The sequence below is a fragment of the Hesperophylax consimilis genome, chromosome 5 (assembly GCF_061612785.1).
Source record: "Hesperophylax consimilis isolate HC1 chromosome 5, BYU_Hcon_1.0, whole genome shotgun sequence".
Classification (NCBI taxonomy): Eukaryota; Metazoa; Arthropoda; class Insecta; order Trichoptera; family Limnephilidae; genus Hesperophylax; species Hesperophylax consimilis.
The window spans coordinates 41,344,263-41,364,970 of NC_142840.1; the positions used below are offsets into that span (position 1 = coordinate 41,344,263).

The 20,708-nt window shown below is 35.4% G+C and overlaps 1 protein-coding gene across 1 annotated transcript; it reads left to right on the top strand.

Annotated features, from left to right (window-relative positions):
• The first annotated feature begins 2,304 nt into the window (after window positions 1-2,304).
• LOC149423959 (fatty acyl-CoA reductase wat-like) lies at window positions 2,305-17,918 on the top strand. The gene is made up of 10 exons (XM_089631941.1): window positions 2,305-2,413; window positions 3,934-4,181; window positions 4,251-4,499; window positions 4,740-4,888; window positions 4,965-5,074; window positions 5,169-5,373; window positions 6,161-6,388; window positions 7,245-7,508; window positions 8,612-8,754; window positions 17,869-17,918. Exons 1-10 carry the CDS (start codon window positions 2,305-2,307, stop codon window positions 17,916-17,918), a joined length of 1,755 nt encoding a protein of 584 aa, XP_089488067.1.
• Window positions 17,919-20,708: the final 2,790 nt, after the last annotated feature.

The window sequence follows — 20,708 nt, forward strand, 5'->3', positions numbered from 1 at the left end:
ATGATTTCAAGTCACAAAGTGATTGCTTTCTTCAATAATTATATATCATTATTTATAAATACTGTGGTAAATTAAAAAAAAACCTATTCACAATAGTAAAAATATATACGTTTTTGGTTCTATAGGACCTGTATAAAATTCAAAAACAAAATATAAATTAAATTAAAACATTTTGTATTATTTATCAATTCTTTCCTGATTCAGCCCTTATTCAGCACATAAAATTTGCTGTAAGTGTTAGTTTCTTTTTGGCTTTATGTCCATATTACAACACCTCTGACAACAAATTCTCCGAGGTTTTGCTTACGAGTTTGAACGCTTGTACAAGGAGTTTAAACAGAGTTGGGTTGTTAAGTTCATCTCCATATTTTTGACGTACGCTATGTGGGGTCATTTTAAAAATGAATTTAGCTAGACAGGGCTAATCTAGTATAATAAATCAATGCTGTGGGTATATGCCCACGCTTGTCAACGCTTTATAAGCCATATCAAGCGTTCACAAGCGTGGGCATATTCCCTCAGCCATTTTCAGCCGGGAATCAAATGTCGCTCCCGAGTCGGCCTAATTGAATATAAATAACGTATTTTAAAGAAATAAATCATTTCAACACTATCCTTCAACAACTATTTTTACTTACCTTCTGATCTCACCTTCTGGTGTTCACCTCCAGAATCAGCCAACCTTGTTAGGGAACCGCGAGGTGCCAGAAGCAATCGGAGGTGAAGCACATCCATTGCCGACCACTTACCAAGCACTGGGTGCGATAGGCAGTCCATAGACACAACTACTATCATCATCATCAGCATCCACAACGGTTGAAGACACGGCCCGGGAACTGTACCTAAATCTACAGTCTTGTACAAGCAACCCTTCTGGTATAGCTTCTTAGGTATAAAAAGAAATACATAAAAGAAAAACATTGTTGTTAAAAAACTGAATTGGCTTGAAGTTGGTATCTGATACTTGAACTGGATGTGGAGCTATCTATTGGTAGCTGTTTCTGAAACTAGATGTTGGATGCTGTGAATTTTTTTTGTATGTTTCCAAGTCACGGTGAGGTTGTGTAAGAGGAGAACAGAGTAAATTGCATTTCGTCAAGGAAGTAATGTGTCGTTCTTCCTATCATAGTACTTCTTACAAAAACAAACAAAAGTTTATTAGCATCGACAGTATATTATTTAAATGCAAGATGCACTTATATTGCTGTGAAAAGTTAATATTATGTAAAAGATCCAAGTTCACCATTGTTTGATAATGCCGAAGTAGGTGCTTGGTATTTAAATAAGTTTTCAAAGGGGACGTACCAATTTTTGAAATTACTGAAAAATATGTTTCAAAAGTGTAAATTGTTGAAATTTTATTAATTATTTATGTCAAATGTTTGATTCAAATGATTAAGTTATTGTTATTAAGTTTAATTTGTAGAACTCCATTTTATTTTTTTCTTTTTTATATATTCAATAATATTGTTATTGGGTTTATAAAAACCGTTTATTTTTAAACAAGTTCTGCTGTGTAATTATTATTACGCGTGACAGCTGTTTCGCCCTCTGAAGGCATTATCAAACTGTTTGATAATGCCTTCTTAGTGGCAGTCATAGAGGCAAGCGATGTGAAAGAAAAAATATTAGGCATGGAAGTTACCTAACCACCAACTTGCGGGCTTGGAGGATACCCAACCATCAAGTAGTAGTAATGAAGGATACCTATCCATTTGCTGCTTCTGATGATGATACCAAATATATTCTAAATATACTTACACTTATTTTTTTTAAGATTAGCTATACAGAGGAGGCCCTGAAAAAAAATCCTTTAGGGCCCTTGTCGTACGCTGTATGGAGGGTCATTTTAGGGAAAGGAAGGAGAGGAAGTTCTGGGAAGGAAAGGTGTAGGAGGGGGAGGTGGGAATCTGGGAATCAAGGTGTCCAGGAATGACGGATATATGAATCCATCCCTCCCACTGCAGTGGGTAGACAGAGTCCAGCTGGAGAGGTCAAAGGGTCTCCCTCAACCAGTCTCTCTCGAACCGGCCCACCACGCAGCGGGTTGGCAAACGCATTAGCCGTCAATACCTAGACAAACCTCACCCCACAAACTCGGGCACTCCTGCTAAGTCAACAAAGCTAGTAAACTACTTGGGATGACTTATGGCAGGGAGTTGGTTATCTAGTAGTCTTATATAGTGATTTATCTAGGTAATTTGGGGGTTTTCATAGAGTTATCAAATTTGTCGAAAATACCTTCTTCTCCGCTTGTAATTTAACTTTTTAATTATGAAACTGTTAAACCACGATAATATTATAATGACAGAAATGAAGTGCTCTGAAAAATATGCTGACAATGTGCGTGCTGCTGTTGTGATTCTTCTAGAAAACATCGACGAACAGATGGACGAAGAGCATATTGACCTCTGTAAGTTCATCCATTGTTCAATATGTTGAACAGAAAATATCTTCAATTCAGTGTTTTCGCTCACAAACTTTCCATCGACTAGCAAATGGTGACCTATTTCGGTCGATATGATTCACCTGATGTGATTCTACATGACAATAAATTAGGTCAAGGATCATCCATTGTATTGTCGATGATGGATTATAGTTCCCCACACGTCTTATTGTGGACAATTTGTTCACATCCCTCCATTTGATGATCCTCAGGGATATAAGAACGTGCACTGCTTGCACTAATTTGTACACCTATTCTACTCCCTAATTTTAAAGCTTCAAGCATGTTAAAAACAGGCAAGCATTTGCCAAATTGTTACATTTTCATTCTTGTGGGTAGCTTTCATCACCACTATGTAACTCTTTTCGTTCTTTTAATTATGGGCGAATTTGATGAGATAGTAGAAATGGAAAACAAAAGTCGTAAATAAAATGTGACGTAATAGTGGCCACGGAATTAGAAATATTAGGGTCAACTTTGGTCCAAGAATGGTACTGGTCTTTATTTTTGCCTTGCATCTCTCATGTAAATGGGTGGAAGTTGCACTGTTTCTTGTAATATGATCATGAGTTGGCAGACCAGATGACCAGACGACAGATAAAACCTTCTCAGAAGGCATTCCATGTAGGAAATTGCCGTACCAATAATTTAAAATCGAAATGGAAATTAATTTTTCCTGGTTCTTTGATGTTTTTTAGAATTTCAATGTTAGTTTTACATGTATTTTCCATTAATTAGGCGTTATTTAAATTTAATTAAAAAAAAAATAATGTATCATTTAATTTTGTCAATACATTGCATATAGTTGAAATTCAATTTTATAAATAGCTAAAATAAATTTAAATAATGAAGACAATATTAGTGATTCTTAAACGCAAATCTGAAACAGAAAAATCAGAAAAGGAAACGGTCACATCTGGGACTCGAACCCAGGACCCTTGTCTTTCCGGGACAATGCTCTACCAACTGCGCTAATGGGACCCAGATGTGACCGTTTCCTTTTCTGATTTTTCTGTTTCAGATTTGCGTTTAAGAATCACTAATATTGTCTTCATTATTTAAATATTATAATTTGAGGTTTTACTCAATAAGTTATTCCGAAAAATAATAAAATAAATTTGCTTAGGGGGGTTACCTCCAAGCGTTGCGTTTAGGCATCAATTTTCTAGGTGCTTTGGTGAGAGGGTGGGTTGGCGGGAATTTTAATATTTGATTTCGGACTGTCCTTTAAGTCTAAGTTATCGAGTTATAATGACGATTTAAATTGAAATAAAAATCTTGGAGGTAATGGGATGGTTAAATAAAAATAGAGAATTTTGGCAAATTGACCTTACCTTATTACATATTCATCAATTCAGTTTTTCGCTAATACTCGAAATTTAAATACAAAGCAAAGTGATTATGTCGCTAGTAATTCGCATCCATAAATACTATATAAAGTGCAGTCATTAGGACCAGTCTTATAAGTTTTCGGCAATTATTCAAAGCTTCTGAAATGGCTGAAGAAAAACCGCGAATGTGCCTGGATCCTCTGAATCCTGCAGATAAAGTTCAAGTAAAAGATTTTTTTAAAGAAAAGAATGTCTTTATCACTGGTGCTACTGGATTCATGGGGAAGGCTCTGGTGGAGAAGTTGCTGTGGTCCTGTGAGGATATTGGGAACCTGTATCTCCTCATTCGGTCTAAAAGGGGAGAGACAGCACAGCAGCGAGTAGACGACATGAAAAAGTCACCGGTAGGGTGTCATTGGTAATTTTTTTATAAAAAAAATTTGAATTCACTTTAAAAAAACTGATATTTCCAGGTTTTTGACAGAATAAGACAAAGAGATGAACGTGTTCTATCAAAACTTGTTCCCATTAATGGGGATATTTTGGATATTGATTTGGCAATAACTACTGAAGACAGAATATTACTTGAAGAGAAGGTATCCGTAATTTTTCATGCAGCTTCGTCTGTCAGATTTGATGACCCCTTAAAGAAAGCCGTTATCATTAATGTTCGAGGTACAAGAGACGTTGTTGACCTTGCGAAAGCAATGAAGAATTTGAAGGTTAATAACATTACATAACAATCACATGCAGAATACATCGTGACAGAAAGATTTGGTTTTGGCATTATAGGGTATAAAGTTAAAAATAATATTTTTATTTAAAATTAAGGGTTTAAACTATCACTAGATGCACCATTTGCTCACATTTACTGATTTGAAAGTAACATGTACCTTTGAAGCCCATTTTCGCGAATTATTGAAATGATTTTACTAATGCATTTTTGGTTTACCTTTTCACAGGTATTCGTTTACGTCTCCACAACCTATTCTAATTCTGACAGGCCCGTGATAGAAGAAAAAATTTATCAATCTAACGGAATAGACTGGAGAACAATGATCAGTTCTGTGGAAACTCTAGATGAACACACATTAAAGATTATTACACCAAAGTAAGCAAATAAATTTTATTGTCTCCACATGACAAGGTATTGCCTATTTTATAATAAACAAGAATTACTTCTACAGAATCATTGGAGCTCATGCCAACACGTACACTTTTTCAAAAAACCTTGCTGAAAATGTTGTCTACGAAGCACAAAATGAAATTCCGGTGTTAATATTTCGGCCATCTATCGGTGAGATTTTAATCCTTTCATTTACGAAAATCTATTCTAACTAGATCCACAAATAAGAATATAATACTAATTTTTGTTTTTATTGTATTTGTAGTAACCAGTAGCCTGGTAGAACCAATACCTGGTTGGGCGGATAATTTGAACGGTCCTCTAGGAATTTGCACAGGCTACCTGACAGGCGTAGTCCACTGTGTTTTCATGGATGGTGACAAAGTAACGGACTACATTCCTTGTGACTATGCTACGAATGCCCTCATTGCTTCAGCTTGGTACAGGGGACTCGTCGACACTTCTGACTGGTAAGATTAAGGCCAAGTTGTTTTGCAGAAATTCACGTGCGAAAAAGTCATCAAATGGCCACTCAGCGCCTTTATGTTTTTTTGACAATTGAAGATTTCCATTTCAATGCCGATCCAGTCCATTTCAGCTTTTGAACAAATTATTATCAACAAGCACATCAGCTTTTACTAGTAACAAATTGGTAGATAGCAGAAACGGCTGTAACGCATCTAGAATCAGCTTTTAACATGGAACAATTCAACATAACCATTTCAACGAACCAGTAAACGTAAAAAAAGCGTTGAGTGGCCATTGATGACAACGTTACATTTGAATTTATGTGAAACAACTAGTCTTTAGGGAATTGGATTAATTTGTTCAAAAAAATGTTTCAACTGAAGAAATGTTTGAAAGATGAACATAAATTTGGCGAAAATATAATGGAGACCAACCTGTTTCATTTATGCACTTATCAGAATAAAAAAATATTGCATGATTTATATAACTAGCTCGTGAAGAAAAGAGAAGGACGTGAGCACAAATTAGTACTTGGCTCTAGCAGATTAAGCTTCTTACCATGGCAAAAGTTATTTAAAATAACCTTTCATTCATTCTTGGTAATCTCTCGTCGGGATGATATCCGGGGCATGCATTTCACGGAGACTGGAAAGAATAAGATACGATACATTGAGAGGTACACACCCTGTGAACTGTGCGCGCATGAGTATCTTCTGCACCAGAATTAGGTTCGAATTAATACCAAAAAGCATTGCTATCAATAATAACATTATGATTGTCTTTTTTCAGCGTTATCATACACTCCGCCGCAGGAAACAAACAGAGTATCACTTCGAAGCATCTCTTTGCATCATTTGACCTTATCCTGGAGAAGATGCCACTTGAGCGGGTGATGTGGCATCCCTCGGTGGTTGTCACTTCCAGCCGCGTTTTTTACTTTATATTGCTATATTTTACACATTTGTTACCAGCCATTCTTTTGGATATCATTTTTAGAATGAAAGGAGAAAAGTTCAGGTACCTACTTCTTACCACTCTAAAATGCATAAATTTATATTTGTTCACAAAGTTTTACTTTTCACGTGGCACCTTTTTGAGAGCAACGCTCGTGTAAAAAAGTAGAAAAACATAGGAACTATTTCATCAAAAAAAGAAATATAAGAAATTATAGAAAATAATACATGTGAAAATAAAATAACAGGAATGCACTGGGTAATATAAGGTATATCTAAGGGTACAGGATTGGGAGAGACTGGTTAAGGGAGACTTTTTGACCTCTCCACAGGACATTCTCGGAACATCGCCTTGTACCGCAGTGGGGTGGATTCATTCGTCCATCACTTCTATACTCTCTGACCCACAGATTCACATAGGCGCCGAGGGGAATAATAATATATTTATAAAATTGTTAGGCTTTGGTGGTGTTATGGGATTATGGGATAGTTTTGGAGTAGTTCGTTTTTATCCAAACAAACCATTTTTGGAGAAATTGAGTTAAGAATGCAGTTGTTCTCCGAAAGCATTTATTTATACGATACAAGTGAAAAAACATATTTTTAGTGTGTTTTCAAGACGCAGTTTGTCTTAATTCCAGCAAAATTAAATTAATATTCCGAGCTTGTTTATTCAACACTGTGTCCTACATTCAAATTAAAAAACGTGTTTTCTGCGTAATTTTAAACATTTGGACAAATTTTACCTAAAAATAATAAATTTATTAAATCATTTTAGTAAGCTTATAATGAGCTAATTAATTAGGCAAAAAAAACTTTGAAGCCTTATTTCTCCCGATTTACGTTTTGGTCTGTTGGACAAAAACGAACTGGAGCGACGATCAGTCGTCAACGTCCACTAACAAATATTTTTGTGCCAGGATGATGAAATTATACCAGAAAATCTTCCTGGGAAACGAAGCTCTTTCGTTCTTCTTGACACGCACTTGGAAAATAGAAAATAAAAATGCAGACCTGCTCAGAACCTTCATGCACCCCAAGGATGAGGAAATATTTATGTTTGATGTGGAGGTGGTTCACTTGCCTGATGTCGTGATATTAACCATGCAGGGGATAAAACAGTATATCTTGCACGAAGACACGACTGAAGCTTCTTTAGCGGTGAACAGAAAAAAAAATAAGAAGTGAGTTTTTTTAATTCATTTACTGTACATATTACATAATGATCTCAGTTTGTCCAAAATTATTGTTTGTAAATTAGATAAATTTGTCGTGGTCGGCTTGTGGGAACTTTCTCGTAGGATCCCATGTTTCATATTTTTACAATTTTTATTTTTATTTTTAACAATGTCTTAATGTGGTGGCCATTTTGGTTATACGACTAAACTACACAGGTTTACATTTCATGTTTCAACGGCTATGAATTTCTGATGAAATGGAAAGAATTACACCTACTGGAATTACGCACATCGGAAAAACCTAATCTCTTTTAACTTTTTTTTCAATTCAAAATTTATTTAGCCCATACATAAACATATTAATAATTGAAACTTGTCCACAAAAATTAACCCTTAAGAACAATTTTTTATCAATTATCGACTTTTTTTGGTTTGACTGAGGATTAAACCTTCCTTCCGGACTGGAATCAACACCGCTAACACCTTAGCCAAATCCTCATTGGATAGCACCGATATTATTTTTTTGTATTAGCTGCTGTAAATTTTTAAACATGGCGTCATCCAATTTCATCGGGTGTCGGGAAATTGGTTAATTTCCGCCTACAAGATTCCATTCCATTTAGTGGAATCACGCAAGGAATTAGTCATTTCAAATGCCCAATAGTATTAATAATTCGCCCAATTCCAGCCAAATATTGGCAATATCAAACACGCTGTCCGCTAGAGGCGCTACTGTAGCATGTTGCAATCAGAATGTAAGGGAAATGTCAGAAGTTGGAGGTATTATTAATATTATAGGGTATTTGGTCATACGCCATTCCATATATTATGGTTAGCCCATTGTAAATTACCACTTAAATTTGAAACTCCATTGTTAATTCCATTTTTATTTCTGTCTCGCTAGATTGTTTAAATCATTTCACTGTGTGACACTGGACATTTAAGTCACAATGTTCTTGGTCAGAGTTCATGTTATCATTATTATGATAATATGCATTGCTAATAAAAGAACGCAATGGCTGCCCTTGTGCTCGCTACTTAATATGCAATTGACGTTAAATTATATGTTTAATTGTGCGAATTGATTTTAATTTATTTTTGTTTTTCAGGTTTAAAGTTCTTCACTGCGTTGTAAAGGGATCTTTTTATGTATTAGTGTGTTGGATACTATACGCCATTGTTAAATTTTTACTTGATATATGCATCACCTTTTTTTCTGAAATAAATAACAAGACGCCTTTATTTGAAATATGTACATTTAAATGTTGTTTTAAATTTGATAATATTTATTAATAAATAACATCAAAAAAATAAAAACGTTGCCTTCTTCTTTAACTGTGCATGATGTCCTTGATGACCTACCTGAAGACCTGTAGTAAGGGATTTTCAATTATTTTAACATCGATAATAAGAAATAATATATTATGTCATTCTGATTAATTTGTTGGCATGAGTTGATGGTTCCCACATTGAGTTAATTATATTTATCAGCGCAAGTAAAGAAAGATTATGTTTTGGTTTATTCCAGTACCATCTAAATGGTCCAATTTAAATTTTGGAAAACAAACACATAGTGTTTAAACGACTTAAAAATAACACAGAATCAGAGATGTGCTTTATTTCAAATAAATCCATTTCAAATGGAAATGCAAAATGGGTATTTTCCATTTTGCATTTTAAATGCTTTTCTAAAAACCATTTTGCATTTTAAATGCTTTTCTCAATGCGTTTTCCATTTTAAATGCTTTTTTGCAACATTTTTCCTACTATCTCCACTCATCTTTTTTTCATAAGCCGCAAATATCCTCGCTATGAGAGATAATTTAAATTTGTCAAGTTGCTCCCTGGTAGGAGCCCTGGCAATTTGAATCAGTATTTTTTGTAAGTGATACCATTACAAAAAATACTGATTCAAATAGGTACTGAACAATGAACATGGGACCATGACGCTGTAATAGTAAATGTTAGATTGCAGTTTCAGTTTCAGCAGTTTCTATGTTTTTACGTTGGCAACATTAGTCCCGCGCAAATTTTTTGTGGTTTCATAACTGTAATCGTGGTGTTTTTGGATTTACTATCATGTAATATGTTTGTTCTGCATTGATGTCCATTATTAAATGACAAAATTGTTTAAAAATTCTATAATTATTTTAATTGTTTGACCTGAGAAACCATTTTGCATTTTTAATGCATTTTGAAAATAGGTATTTTGCATTTTGCATTTGAAATGCTTTTCTAAAACCCATTTTGCATTTTGCATTTTCAAATGGAAAAGTTTTGACCCATGCATTTCAAATGGTTTTGGGTACCCATTTTGCACATCTCTGCACAGAATAAAGTACATTTAATTTATTAATAAAGTGCATTTTGCATTTGAAATGCTTTTCTAAAACCTATTTAGCATTTTGCATTTTCAAATGGAAAAGTTTTGACCCATTTCCATTTTGCATTTCAAATGGTTTTGGGTACCCATTTTGCACATCTCTGCACAGAATAAAGTAATTTTTAATTATCGTCCAGATAACCATAATACCCAAAAAATTACAATGAAACAAACTTACTGAAAATCAGAATACTATACGAATATAACATACACACGAACACAACATTTATAAAATATCACAAGAATATGAACACTACACTAGAAAACATAATAAATTATACACAAATTAAGTAAAGACTGAAAGTGGTAAAAGAAACAGGCCATATACAATCTTCTTATCCTAATCTAGAAAAGAGTATTAAATTAATATTTTTTAAAACTGTTTAATCTGAAGATTAATGAGCTAAGTCAAAATGTACTTACGTAAGAAAAATATGTTACTGGAAGTAAACAATAATAACACACTTTTAATGTGTTCTTTAGTTAAGAAAGTGAAATATATGTAATTTATTTTTATTTAATACTATATTAACTACTACAGGAACTGGTATTTAATATTGAAGACAATATTAGTGATTTCTAAACGAAAATCTGAAAGAGAAAAACCAGAAAAGGATACGGTCACATCTAGGACAATTTGAGGTTTTACTCAATAAAGTTATTCCGAAAAATAAATGGTATTTAATAGTTCATGGAAAGATCAGCCCAAGGGTTGTTTGTCTGTGGTATAAAATTGAAATAATAAAAATTTTTCTTCAAATTCCGGATTTTTTCCAAGACATTTTTAAATGTTCTATATTTACTTATTTATTTATTGTTAGAAAAAAACAGCAATTTTATACAGGATAAGTTATACAAGAGGTTAAATATGAGGTAAGCCAAAATAGTTTCTTATGCTAATGTTGGTTAATGTGATATAATACAAAATTGTAATTGGTTATAACCATTAACTGAAAATGAAATTAACAAAAGAATAAAAATCATATAAATATATTCGAGGGAAGAAGGAATAGAAAAGGGCAAGAGGCAGAGGAAGATGGGATGGGGACAGGAGACGCTCATGTTGTACCTTTTCTATAACTGTGCATTAATTTAATTAACATTTGTGGTCGTGCGCTTGACTTCGTTTCGGTATTTCACAAGAGTATTATTAAGAATATCGATATTGTTAAATTGCGTGTTATATTGCGCGCATATACGGGGGATTGGAGAATTTTTTCTAAGGTTGGTTCTGCACGCGGGCAAATGAAAAAAATGGTTTTGTCTGGTTGGCCTGTGAGGTATGTGAATTCTTAAATAATTTACGAGTTCAGGAGAGTCCAGGCCGTTATTCAGAATTTTGTATAAAAATATTTGATCAGATATTAATCTACGTGTTTGAATTGGAGTAAAGTTGTGAAATTTTAAGGATTCGGTGTTATTTGCAAAGAGTAATTTAAATTTATAATTTATGTGTTTAAAAAATTTGTTTTGCACACTTTCGATTCTGTCAATATGGCATTGGTAGAACGGTGCCCAAATTAGTGTGCAGTATTCTAAGTGGGGGTGGATATACGTGGTGTAAAGGGAATACATGGTTTTAATATTGCGAAAAGGTTTAGATATGCGAATTATAAATCCCAATATTTTATTGGCTTTGTTGATTACTTCGTTAATGTGTTTGATAAAATTTAGTTTTACATCCAGTACTACCCCAAGGTCACGGATTGATTCTATTTCATTGATATGTGTATCATGAAAGTTATAATTAAAATAAATTTTATTTTCGTTGCGCGTAAAAGATAATTTGTTGCACTTAGAAATGTTTATGATTAATTTGTTTTATCTACAGTATGCAAAAAGACGATTTAGGTCTTCTTGAAGTTTTATGCAGTCATTGATAGATTTGATTACTAAGTATATTTTTTTGTCATCTGCATATGCAAGGTAGTTAGCATGTAAAAAACATTTATAAATATCAAATGTATATACATTAAACAGTAATGGTCCCAGATGGGAAACCTGCGGTACGCCAGAGGGCACAGTTAAGAAACTAGACTTAGTTCCCTCAACTGATACGCACTGTAGTATTTTCTGCAGATATGAAGTTAGCCATCTAAGTAAGTCGCCATGGATTCCTAATTGGTGTAATTTTTTAATGAGGATAGAGTGGTTAACTTTGTCGAAAGCTTTCGAGTAATCTGTGTAGATAACATCTACTTGGTGTCCATTATCCATATTGCTTGTTAAGTATTCAGTAAAGTTGACTAAGTTTGTTATTACTGACCTTTTTTGTAAAAAACCATGTTGTTGATTTTGTATGCTGCAGACAATAGTTATATAAATTTGATCGTACACAATACGCTCAAAGAGTTTACTAAATACTGTGAGTATTGAGATTGGGCGATAGCTTGCAATGTTACTTTTGAACCAGTTTTATGGATGGGGATTATAATGGCTTCTTTGAATTTTGTAGGAAATATTCCTTTTTTTAAAGACATGTTAAATAAGTTAGTTAAAGGAAATGCAAGATTTTTGGCACATTTTGAGATAAAATATGGCGAGATACCATCACTGCCCGCACCCTTTGTAACATCCAATTCTTTCAAGTATTTATTGACCAATAAGTTGTTTATTTGTACGTCCCCGATCGGGTTATCATTATTAACGCAGGTAGAATTATTTATATTACTGGGATCATCTGAGCCCTCATCGCTTACGTAAGTAGATTGGGAGTGTTTACAGAACAGTTGGCACACTTGATGAGCACCGGTGCCTGACTCGTCTTTTAGGTTCATGATTTGTGGTATGCCATTTGTCCTATTTTTGTTCTTAGAGTAATTCCAGAGACTTTTATTGTTAGTTGGAATACTAGACTCAACTGAATTTATATATTGGGTATAACAATGTTTCTGTAAGTGTTTTTGTTGTATTCGTTTGATAGAAAACTCTATATATTAATTAAGATTTACTTTTGGGGTATTATGCCGTGTTGCACTACCTCATTATATAGCTAACGTTTCAGACAGCAATACACATCTGCCCTGATTATGGACACTGTAATGTTGTCTGAAACGTTGGCCAAATAATAACACCCTAAAAAATAATCATTAGTTAACTGATGTGCAAAAGGCATTAATATTGATGAAGGCAGGGTTAATTAGGGATAAGTTAATTAGGCATTATTATTTATGAAGAAGGGTTCTTTCGAAATCGGTAGTTCAAATGAAATTAAAGTTTTCAAAAACAAATGTGTGTGTTTTTCATTGTAATCATACAGTTCTGTATATATCTTCATTTAAAAGATGTCATAAAAACCAACACTTTAGGAACGACATAAGCTTACATTTCAGATTATCATATTTCAAATATGAACAAAACACGAAAAAACTTTTAATGGTGAATTTGAAAGAAAATAATGACTATTTTTACCTGGTTCATATGATAAGAAAAAACAAACATTTTTTAAAGTTTCAATTAAAAATTCCCAGAAAACAAAAGCAAAAAAAACAAATTTCGAAGGAATTGCTTGCATATCATAAATTTCTTCTATACGTGGTTACCAATACGCGCATAAGGCATTTATGTTATACAAAAACATCCCTTCAATGAAGTTCTTATAAAATATAGACCACAAAATTCAATTTGAAAATTGATTTAACCGTTGAACCCCACTTTTTACGTAAAACGAATGTAAATTTTACAATATGCAATTATTGTACAATTATTAGACTAAAACCGACGAAAAATAACACAAATAAGTTGTAAATATAGTAAATTGAAAATTTTATGAACAAAAACAGGATTTATTAGTATATTACTGAAGGCATTAAAAAACTAAAGCCTTCAATTGCAAAACACATCTCAGCGGGAAAAATAAATACAACTGGATATGCGTGATTTCATTGTCAGATTCGAAATGAGATGTTGCCGAAGAGTGATACTTTTTTATTTAATAGTATTAACTCGAATCTAAAGTTTTACAGTCTTTATACACGTGTCACAAAAATGCCGTTTAACGGTTGTTGTTTCGATAGCTCTTGAAAAACTTTAGCGTCTGTGTCGGGTGCAATTGATCGATATACGGGAACGGGAATAGGAAGTTGAGGATGCCACCAGAATTAAGGGAAAGTCCTACCTTGTACTGGTATCTCCTTACAGCCTCCGTAGTAGCACCAAACTCACACAGTATTAATCTATTTCCGTCACTAGATATCGACCACGAAAGAAATGTCCATTGAAATGTATGACCCGAGACGCGTATCGGTAGGTGGTAGAAATTGTACTAGCGTGCGCCGGTCAGACGAAATCCCTATATCCCGATGGCAAGGTGGGAACAATAGGATGTAGGTAATAAAATAATTATAATTTATAAGCGTTATGCCCGAACATATACCGCCCGCCAAAATTAACAATTTTTCAATACCCATCGAAACTGGTCGAACCCGAAAAAAAAAAAAAAAAAAAAACAAATAAGCTACAAAAAAACAGTAGGTATGTGAAAAGAAACTTAATCCTAACAGTTAGTCTATTACTTACAAACTAGATGCACGCGAAACTAAATTCTTTATTTTATTGCGGGCAAATATAATCCAGTAATTTTGCTGAATCAGGAACTGCAAGGTTCGTGATCTGGCATGCAAATATATATTATGGTAATATAATATAAGAAGCTCAGCTATTTTACTATTCTTCGCAAGGATTATTGGAAACTTAGTATTGTAATTTAAACGAGAATTGCAGAGCCGCCCGCCAACGCGAAGTAAATTCTCGTTGTCAATGAAAACATTTAATTTTTGAAAAGCCACTGTGGTCACCCCATCTCCTTTGAGCTTTCGGAATTCAGCAGGAAAATGAAACTGTTGATCGCATTTTATCAAGACCATAGTCGCGTATTTTATTTCTGAGCAGGTTAGAATTCCACGCTTACAACCGCTCTTGCTCTGTTGCCTAGCATTGTTTATGAATCTGAGGGACCAAGCAGCCACATTCACGAGACGTGTCCACGATGAAAACCGGAAAAATCCTAGGCCCTTAAAATAGTCATGCGGCTCATGAACCGTTGAGACGTGAGACTTTACCTCTGGTCATTGTTCAACCTTTAATGTTTCCGGTAAAGCTAACGGCCACTTCTGTAACGACTGAACTAGCCACGGAGGGCCTTGAAACCATAATTCATTATCTATTATTTGAGGAGGATATAAACCGCGAGAAGCTAAATCTGCTGGATTTTCCTTTGAAACAACGTGATACCACTTTGCGTCCTCGACTTGATCGAGTATTTTAATTACGCGGTTCGCGACAAATGTTTTTAAGGTATGAGGAGGTGTCTTAATCCATGATAAAACAATTGTAGAATTCGAAAATAATATTATATCTGTAATTGGTATAAGAGTTGATAAGTGTTGGTTAAAACCAGGGATCGAACCAGGTTATGTATTGGCTAGCTCAGTAAAAAGGTAAGCAGATGAGACTCGTGTACTATCAGGGGTGAGCAGCTTCCTTGATCATCAGCTCGTCCATCGGTTAGGAGGTTGGAAAGGTCAACACACAATAAGAACACATGGGTAGAAAGGCACAAGGTATATTAATCATCTCGAGAAATACAGGGTTGACATAGATCTCTCTCTCTCTTGAATGTAACGACAGGATGAAGCGTGGACTTTACATGAATTTATATGATTTGAACACAAGAAGGGGGTATACTGAGAAAGCTTACGATTCGCCTTGAGATGTGGTAGGGTACATCATGTTGAGCCGGTTCTCCCGCGCTCAAAGGCGGCGGTACCGTGCTGATGTGGTGAAACACAAGATGGCTGATGGAAGCGTGGTCCCAACGAACAAGAGTTAATTTTGGGATGTAGAATCATGTTTTCGAATGATGCGGCAAACTATTGATTACAATAATTGAGATGGTTTAAACACGCGAGAACTACGTGAGGTTCGGGTGAATTAATAATTGCCAACTGTAAGAGCGCGTGACTGTATTACAAGCCAGAGCAAGATCGCGTCTATTATCGCGTAATAATGCGCGCCAGACATTGCGAGCGATTGCAGTTTTGCTCTGCGGGGGAAACTGTTGCCGGTCCCGAGGTCCGTTTTTGACTGGCTGGTGGGCCGGAAGCGGCCCGTGTTGAACCGAAAACGCTATGTGTGGTCTATCTTGTGCTTTGACCATCTGGTCGCGTGGTCGCCAGGTCGCCAGAGTGAGGTGACCAAGGCGCTCTTTACTTATAGGGTAACCAACCTTTTAATTGTAGGGGGATTATATTACGTAACACATTCCCCCTCCGCCAGTAAAAGGCGACGTGGTAATGAAGCTTTAGGCGCTAAAAATCCTCTTCACCTTGTCGTGAGGGAAGTAGAGAGAGAAAAGAAAGTGTTGATTTACAAAAAAAACAAAGAGAAAAAAAAGACATGGTTATGCGGTGATGAAAAGACAAACATACAAGTTTATGCAGTGATGACAAGAACAACATACAAGTTTATGCAGTGATGAAAAGACAAACATACAAGTTTATGCAGTGATGACAAGACAAACATACAAGTTTATGCAGTGATGAAAAGACAACAACCTGACTCTAAAATTTCATTGGTCTGTAAGCTAAGTTTGAAGAGCGTAGTTTTTCGTTGAGTACCAAGTAGACGTAATTTCACTGAAGTTATTGAAGTTACATTTTCACTGTAACTTGACCCATTTGAGATTGCACTCAAGTATCACTAGGGTCATAGAAATTGAACTGTGCTTCTTGGTTGTGGTTGAGAGATGGTGATGCTGAGGGCCAGAAGTATCCGGGCTCTGTTGTTGTTGTACCAGCGTGGATTCCATTGTGCTGATGTGGTGGAGCAGTGGTTGTCAAGGTGAAATGAAGTTGGTAATAACACGGAGTAATACCAGTAAGTTGATTGATGATTGATGCGTGTAATGGCTATTATGTTGAGTTTGCGCATCGGCAAGTAGTTGATTTGCCCAACGGCAAGTGGTTGATTGTACAATGGCAAGTAGTTGATTGCACAAACGGCAGGTAGTTGATTGCACAATGGCAAGTAGTTGATTTGCACAAACGGCAAGTAGTTGATTGCACAATGGCAAGTAGTTGATTTGCACAAACGGCAAGTGGTTGATTGCACGACGGCAAGTGGTTGATTGCACGACGGCAAGTAGTTGATTTGTACAAATGGCAAGTGGTTGATTGCATGACGGCAAGTAGTTGATTTGTACAAATGGCCAGTGGTTGATTGCACAAATGGCAAATAGTTGATTGCACAATGGCAAATAGTTGATTGCACAATGGCAAGTGGTTGATTTGCAGGAACATAACTAACCTTGAGCTGGCATGCTCTGAGGTTGGTTCTTTTGAATGTGGTTTGAATGATGAGACAACTTGATTTGCAACTGCACGCACGACTCACACCTAATTTGGGTGCGGTCGGGTGTTTTTGGTACGCACAGATTGGAGAGAAGTGAGTGATGGAAGTGAAGGCGGCAAAGAAGTGAAGCTCAGCTTGCAGGTGATGAGGAGGGCTGCTGGTCTTCTTTTTTTAATCCGGGGACAGGTTATTATTAGAGCCAAAATTCTTGAAGTTTACCTGCCTGGTAGACCAATGATGCAAAAACGATTGGAGAGAAACAAATTGTGTTCAAGAGAAAAAAGACAAAAAAACGCTGTTGGTTAGAGAGGAGAGAGAGTAGAGAGATCTAATGTGCTGACTATACCATGAGTATCCCGAGATTGGGGAGACAAAAAACTATCACGACTGGCGTGAGGTTACCTATTTGATATACAAGGTATAGGTAGGTGGTTGTACAGTAGTAACACCAAGTTTCTGAAAGAAGTTGGCCTTCCATGGCCGGTGTTAGCGCTTGAGCGATAACAACTTACGACTTTCAAAATTACAAGAAATGTGTTGATTACCTAGGAATGGGGTGAAAAAGGGACATTTTTGAAGCAAATTTCATGGATAAAGATTGTCTTGTAGACAGACGATACGCTTTGTGCGTAGGGTACACCTTCCAGATTCATGAAATTAACCTCAAGGATAATGAGGGATGAGAAAAAAATGGCGTTGAGCGAGAAGGTCTGCTGGTGATGGAGCTGATTCTCTGTTTGATCTCTTTCAGAGAACGAAATGTGGTCAACCAGCAGGTTTCCTAGCTTCTTACAAATGTACATGAGTTTGATGGAAGGGTGAAGGATGGAGGGTTGAGTAGCGAAAATTGATAGTGACTGAGCTAATTCTCAATTCGATCTCTATGTGAGGACGAAATATATCAACCAGCAAATTTCCTAACTCTTTACAAATATACATGAATTTTTATGAAAAGGTGAAGGAGAATACACAGTAATAACAATCTAATCTTTCACGTGTATTTGGTGAAAGATTAGGGGTCGTTTTTAATCTTCTACAGTTTGTGAGAACATGACAGACCCTTGCTCAAGCTTCACAAACCTGAGAGTTTTTCTTATTCGTCTCCCAGACAACGATTTAGGTGGTTTTGTGTCACTGTCTCGATTAACTCCCACGACACGATACCTCATAACCAACAGTGAAGCTGATTGGTTAATGGATAGTGGATGGTTCTTGGGTCCGCTAACAAGAAGTCCACAGGTATCAGTTAGCGAAAAAAATTGCTGAATGCACAGCTTCATATTTGTTTGAATAGAACAAAAAATTCTCACTACAGTGAAGGACATTTCCCTCAGTGTCATGAGTTATACAAAAGGGTCCCAATTAAGGGCGACAAGTCAGGGAAAAATGGTCTACGTCTGGTAGAACAAGTACATAGTGTCAACTTATTTAAAGAAAACAACAACAAGATATTGTATCGTTCGCACGAATCATGGTAAGTATTATAACGTCTCCACGTCTCATGTAGAAATTGAACGAATTACGAAAGAACCCTAGTATTGAAAGGACGGTACAACATAGATATTTATAACCATTTATGGAACAAATTATCTCTTTGGCCACAGTGTATGTGAGCCAGTAAAAAAGTAATTATAACGAACTTCTCGTATCATGGTAGATATTATAAAATTCTCGTGTATAATGTTAGATTTTATAACGATCCCTCGTCTCATGGTGGATATTGTAACATTCTCATGTATCATGAAAATAACATATCAACGTTCAATAATAAAAAAAGTACCATTTCAATACCGGAAAAAAGATACATACACAATGTCAAAAACAATTAAGTAGTGGCTATTGGTATTATCAAAAAACGATGGCATAACCTTTGGTTGGGTTTATGCGTTAAGTTGGCAATAATACAAGACATATGCCTAAGGATGTCTTACAAGACACACAGTATAGCAGAAGAGACCTATTGGTTTTACTAACTCTTTGCTTACAAAAAAGGTTTGTAGTGGTTTATTTAAGACCTTTTAGGGTTTTACTTACTTAAAATGGCCAAACAAAAGCGGGAAACACACTTGGTGTTGCCAAAATTGCCATGAACACGAATGTTGTGAACTTTATGATAAAAATTTAATACAAAAGGCACCTAGAGACACAGGATGACTTAATATGAGTGACCTGGCTTGGTGTATTTGACAAGGCAAATTAATGCTATTTAAGTCAAAATATAGTACATAATATAACAAATTGGGGTCAGGAAGTTGAGATCTTAAGATTTTACATACTCAATGTGACCAAAAGGTGTTATGTATGATACATTGTTATTGATGAGGAGGACAAATCGGCGTTTGTTCTCCTTTACAACAACCTTTTTCAGAATTGACGTGTCAATATCAAATTCTGAAAAAAAAACAACAATTAGAGCAAATGGGAATGTTGAGCGCCATTCAATTTTTTAGACAAAACTGAAAAAACTTTAAACAAAGGTAATTGTAACTTTTATTTGTTACACCTATGTAAACTTGAATCAAATGACGATACCTAACTGGAATTTACACACGCATTATGATTACAAGTTACAGGGGTAGAATATTCACCACAATTGGGTGTATGTTGCAAAGGGTCATTGTTTTATGTACGATGTAACCCATTGGAACAAATGTGACGAACAAATGTGAAAGAACAATGTGAAAAAACAATGTGAAGAACAAGAACATGAGAGGATTAAAAAACATTTACATACAATGTTGTACGTGACTTTTGTGGTAGTTACGACAAAAAATAGTTATGTATTTAGTGTCGTAAGTGTCAGAATGGTGACGACTAACAATTAATGTCCAGGGTCATGACTCCGGGAGCATCAATCGTTCGGGAAGCAGAAAAATCTCTTGACTGGAATGATCAGTTCCAGAGAAGATACGTACAAAATATGAGTACAATTTATATACATTACACGGTGAGGTGTGACAAGGAAACAAAAATAACAAAAGGTTTATACAAAAGAGCATAGTTGTACATGTATGGGTGAGAAATGATTTAAAAACCACAGTTGACACTTCTGTGTTTTTAGAAAAAATGAGAAGGTTACCTTGCAGAGGTCGAAATGCGAGTTTTTATATGAAACTTACGCGATAAGACATGCCGTTTGTCTGCACGAGGGCCAAAGCTCGTGGGACAAAGGTAGAGCCAAAAGTTTGTTAGCTATGTGTGTGGTGACCTAGTGAAGGTGGTATCCATTGTGTCCACACTTCCTAGTTTGACAATATCTTTAACGTGGTAGTTACCGATGTGTTAACCAGAGGCGTCCGATAGGGTGTATACTACATCTGAGATTTTTCTCAGCATTTTTGCTTTAACAAAGCGAGGAGCTAGTTTTGCAGAGAAGTACAAAGCACCTTGTGAGAGTGTGTTGTTGCGTCTCCAAACTGTGTCGTTTTCCTTAAAGGTAACATGTTTCCTGCGTAAATTGTTTATTCGTAAAT

What these genes read in the sequence shown, in the direction of transcription:
- LOC149423959 (XM_089631941.1), top strand. Translation starts at nt 2,305, where the DNA reads ATGACAGAAATGAAGTGCTCTGAAAAATATGCTGACAATGTGCGTGCT. An exon ending in ACGACATGAAAAAGTCACCG is followed by an intron (nt 4,182 to 4,250) that starts GTAGGGTGTCAT and finishes TGATATTTCCAG; the next exon opens with GTTTTTGACAGAATAAGACA. An exon ending in AATATTTCGGCCATCTATCG is followed by an intron (nt 5,075 to 5,168) that starts GTGAGATTTTAA and finishes TTGTATTTGTAG; the next exon opens with TAACCAGTAGCCTGGTAGAA.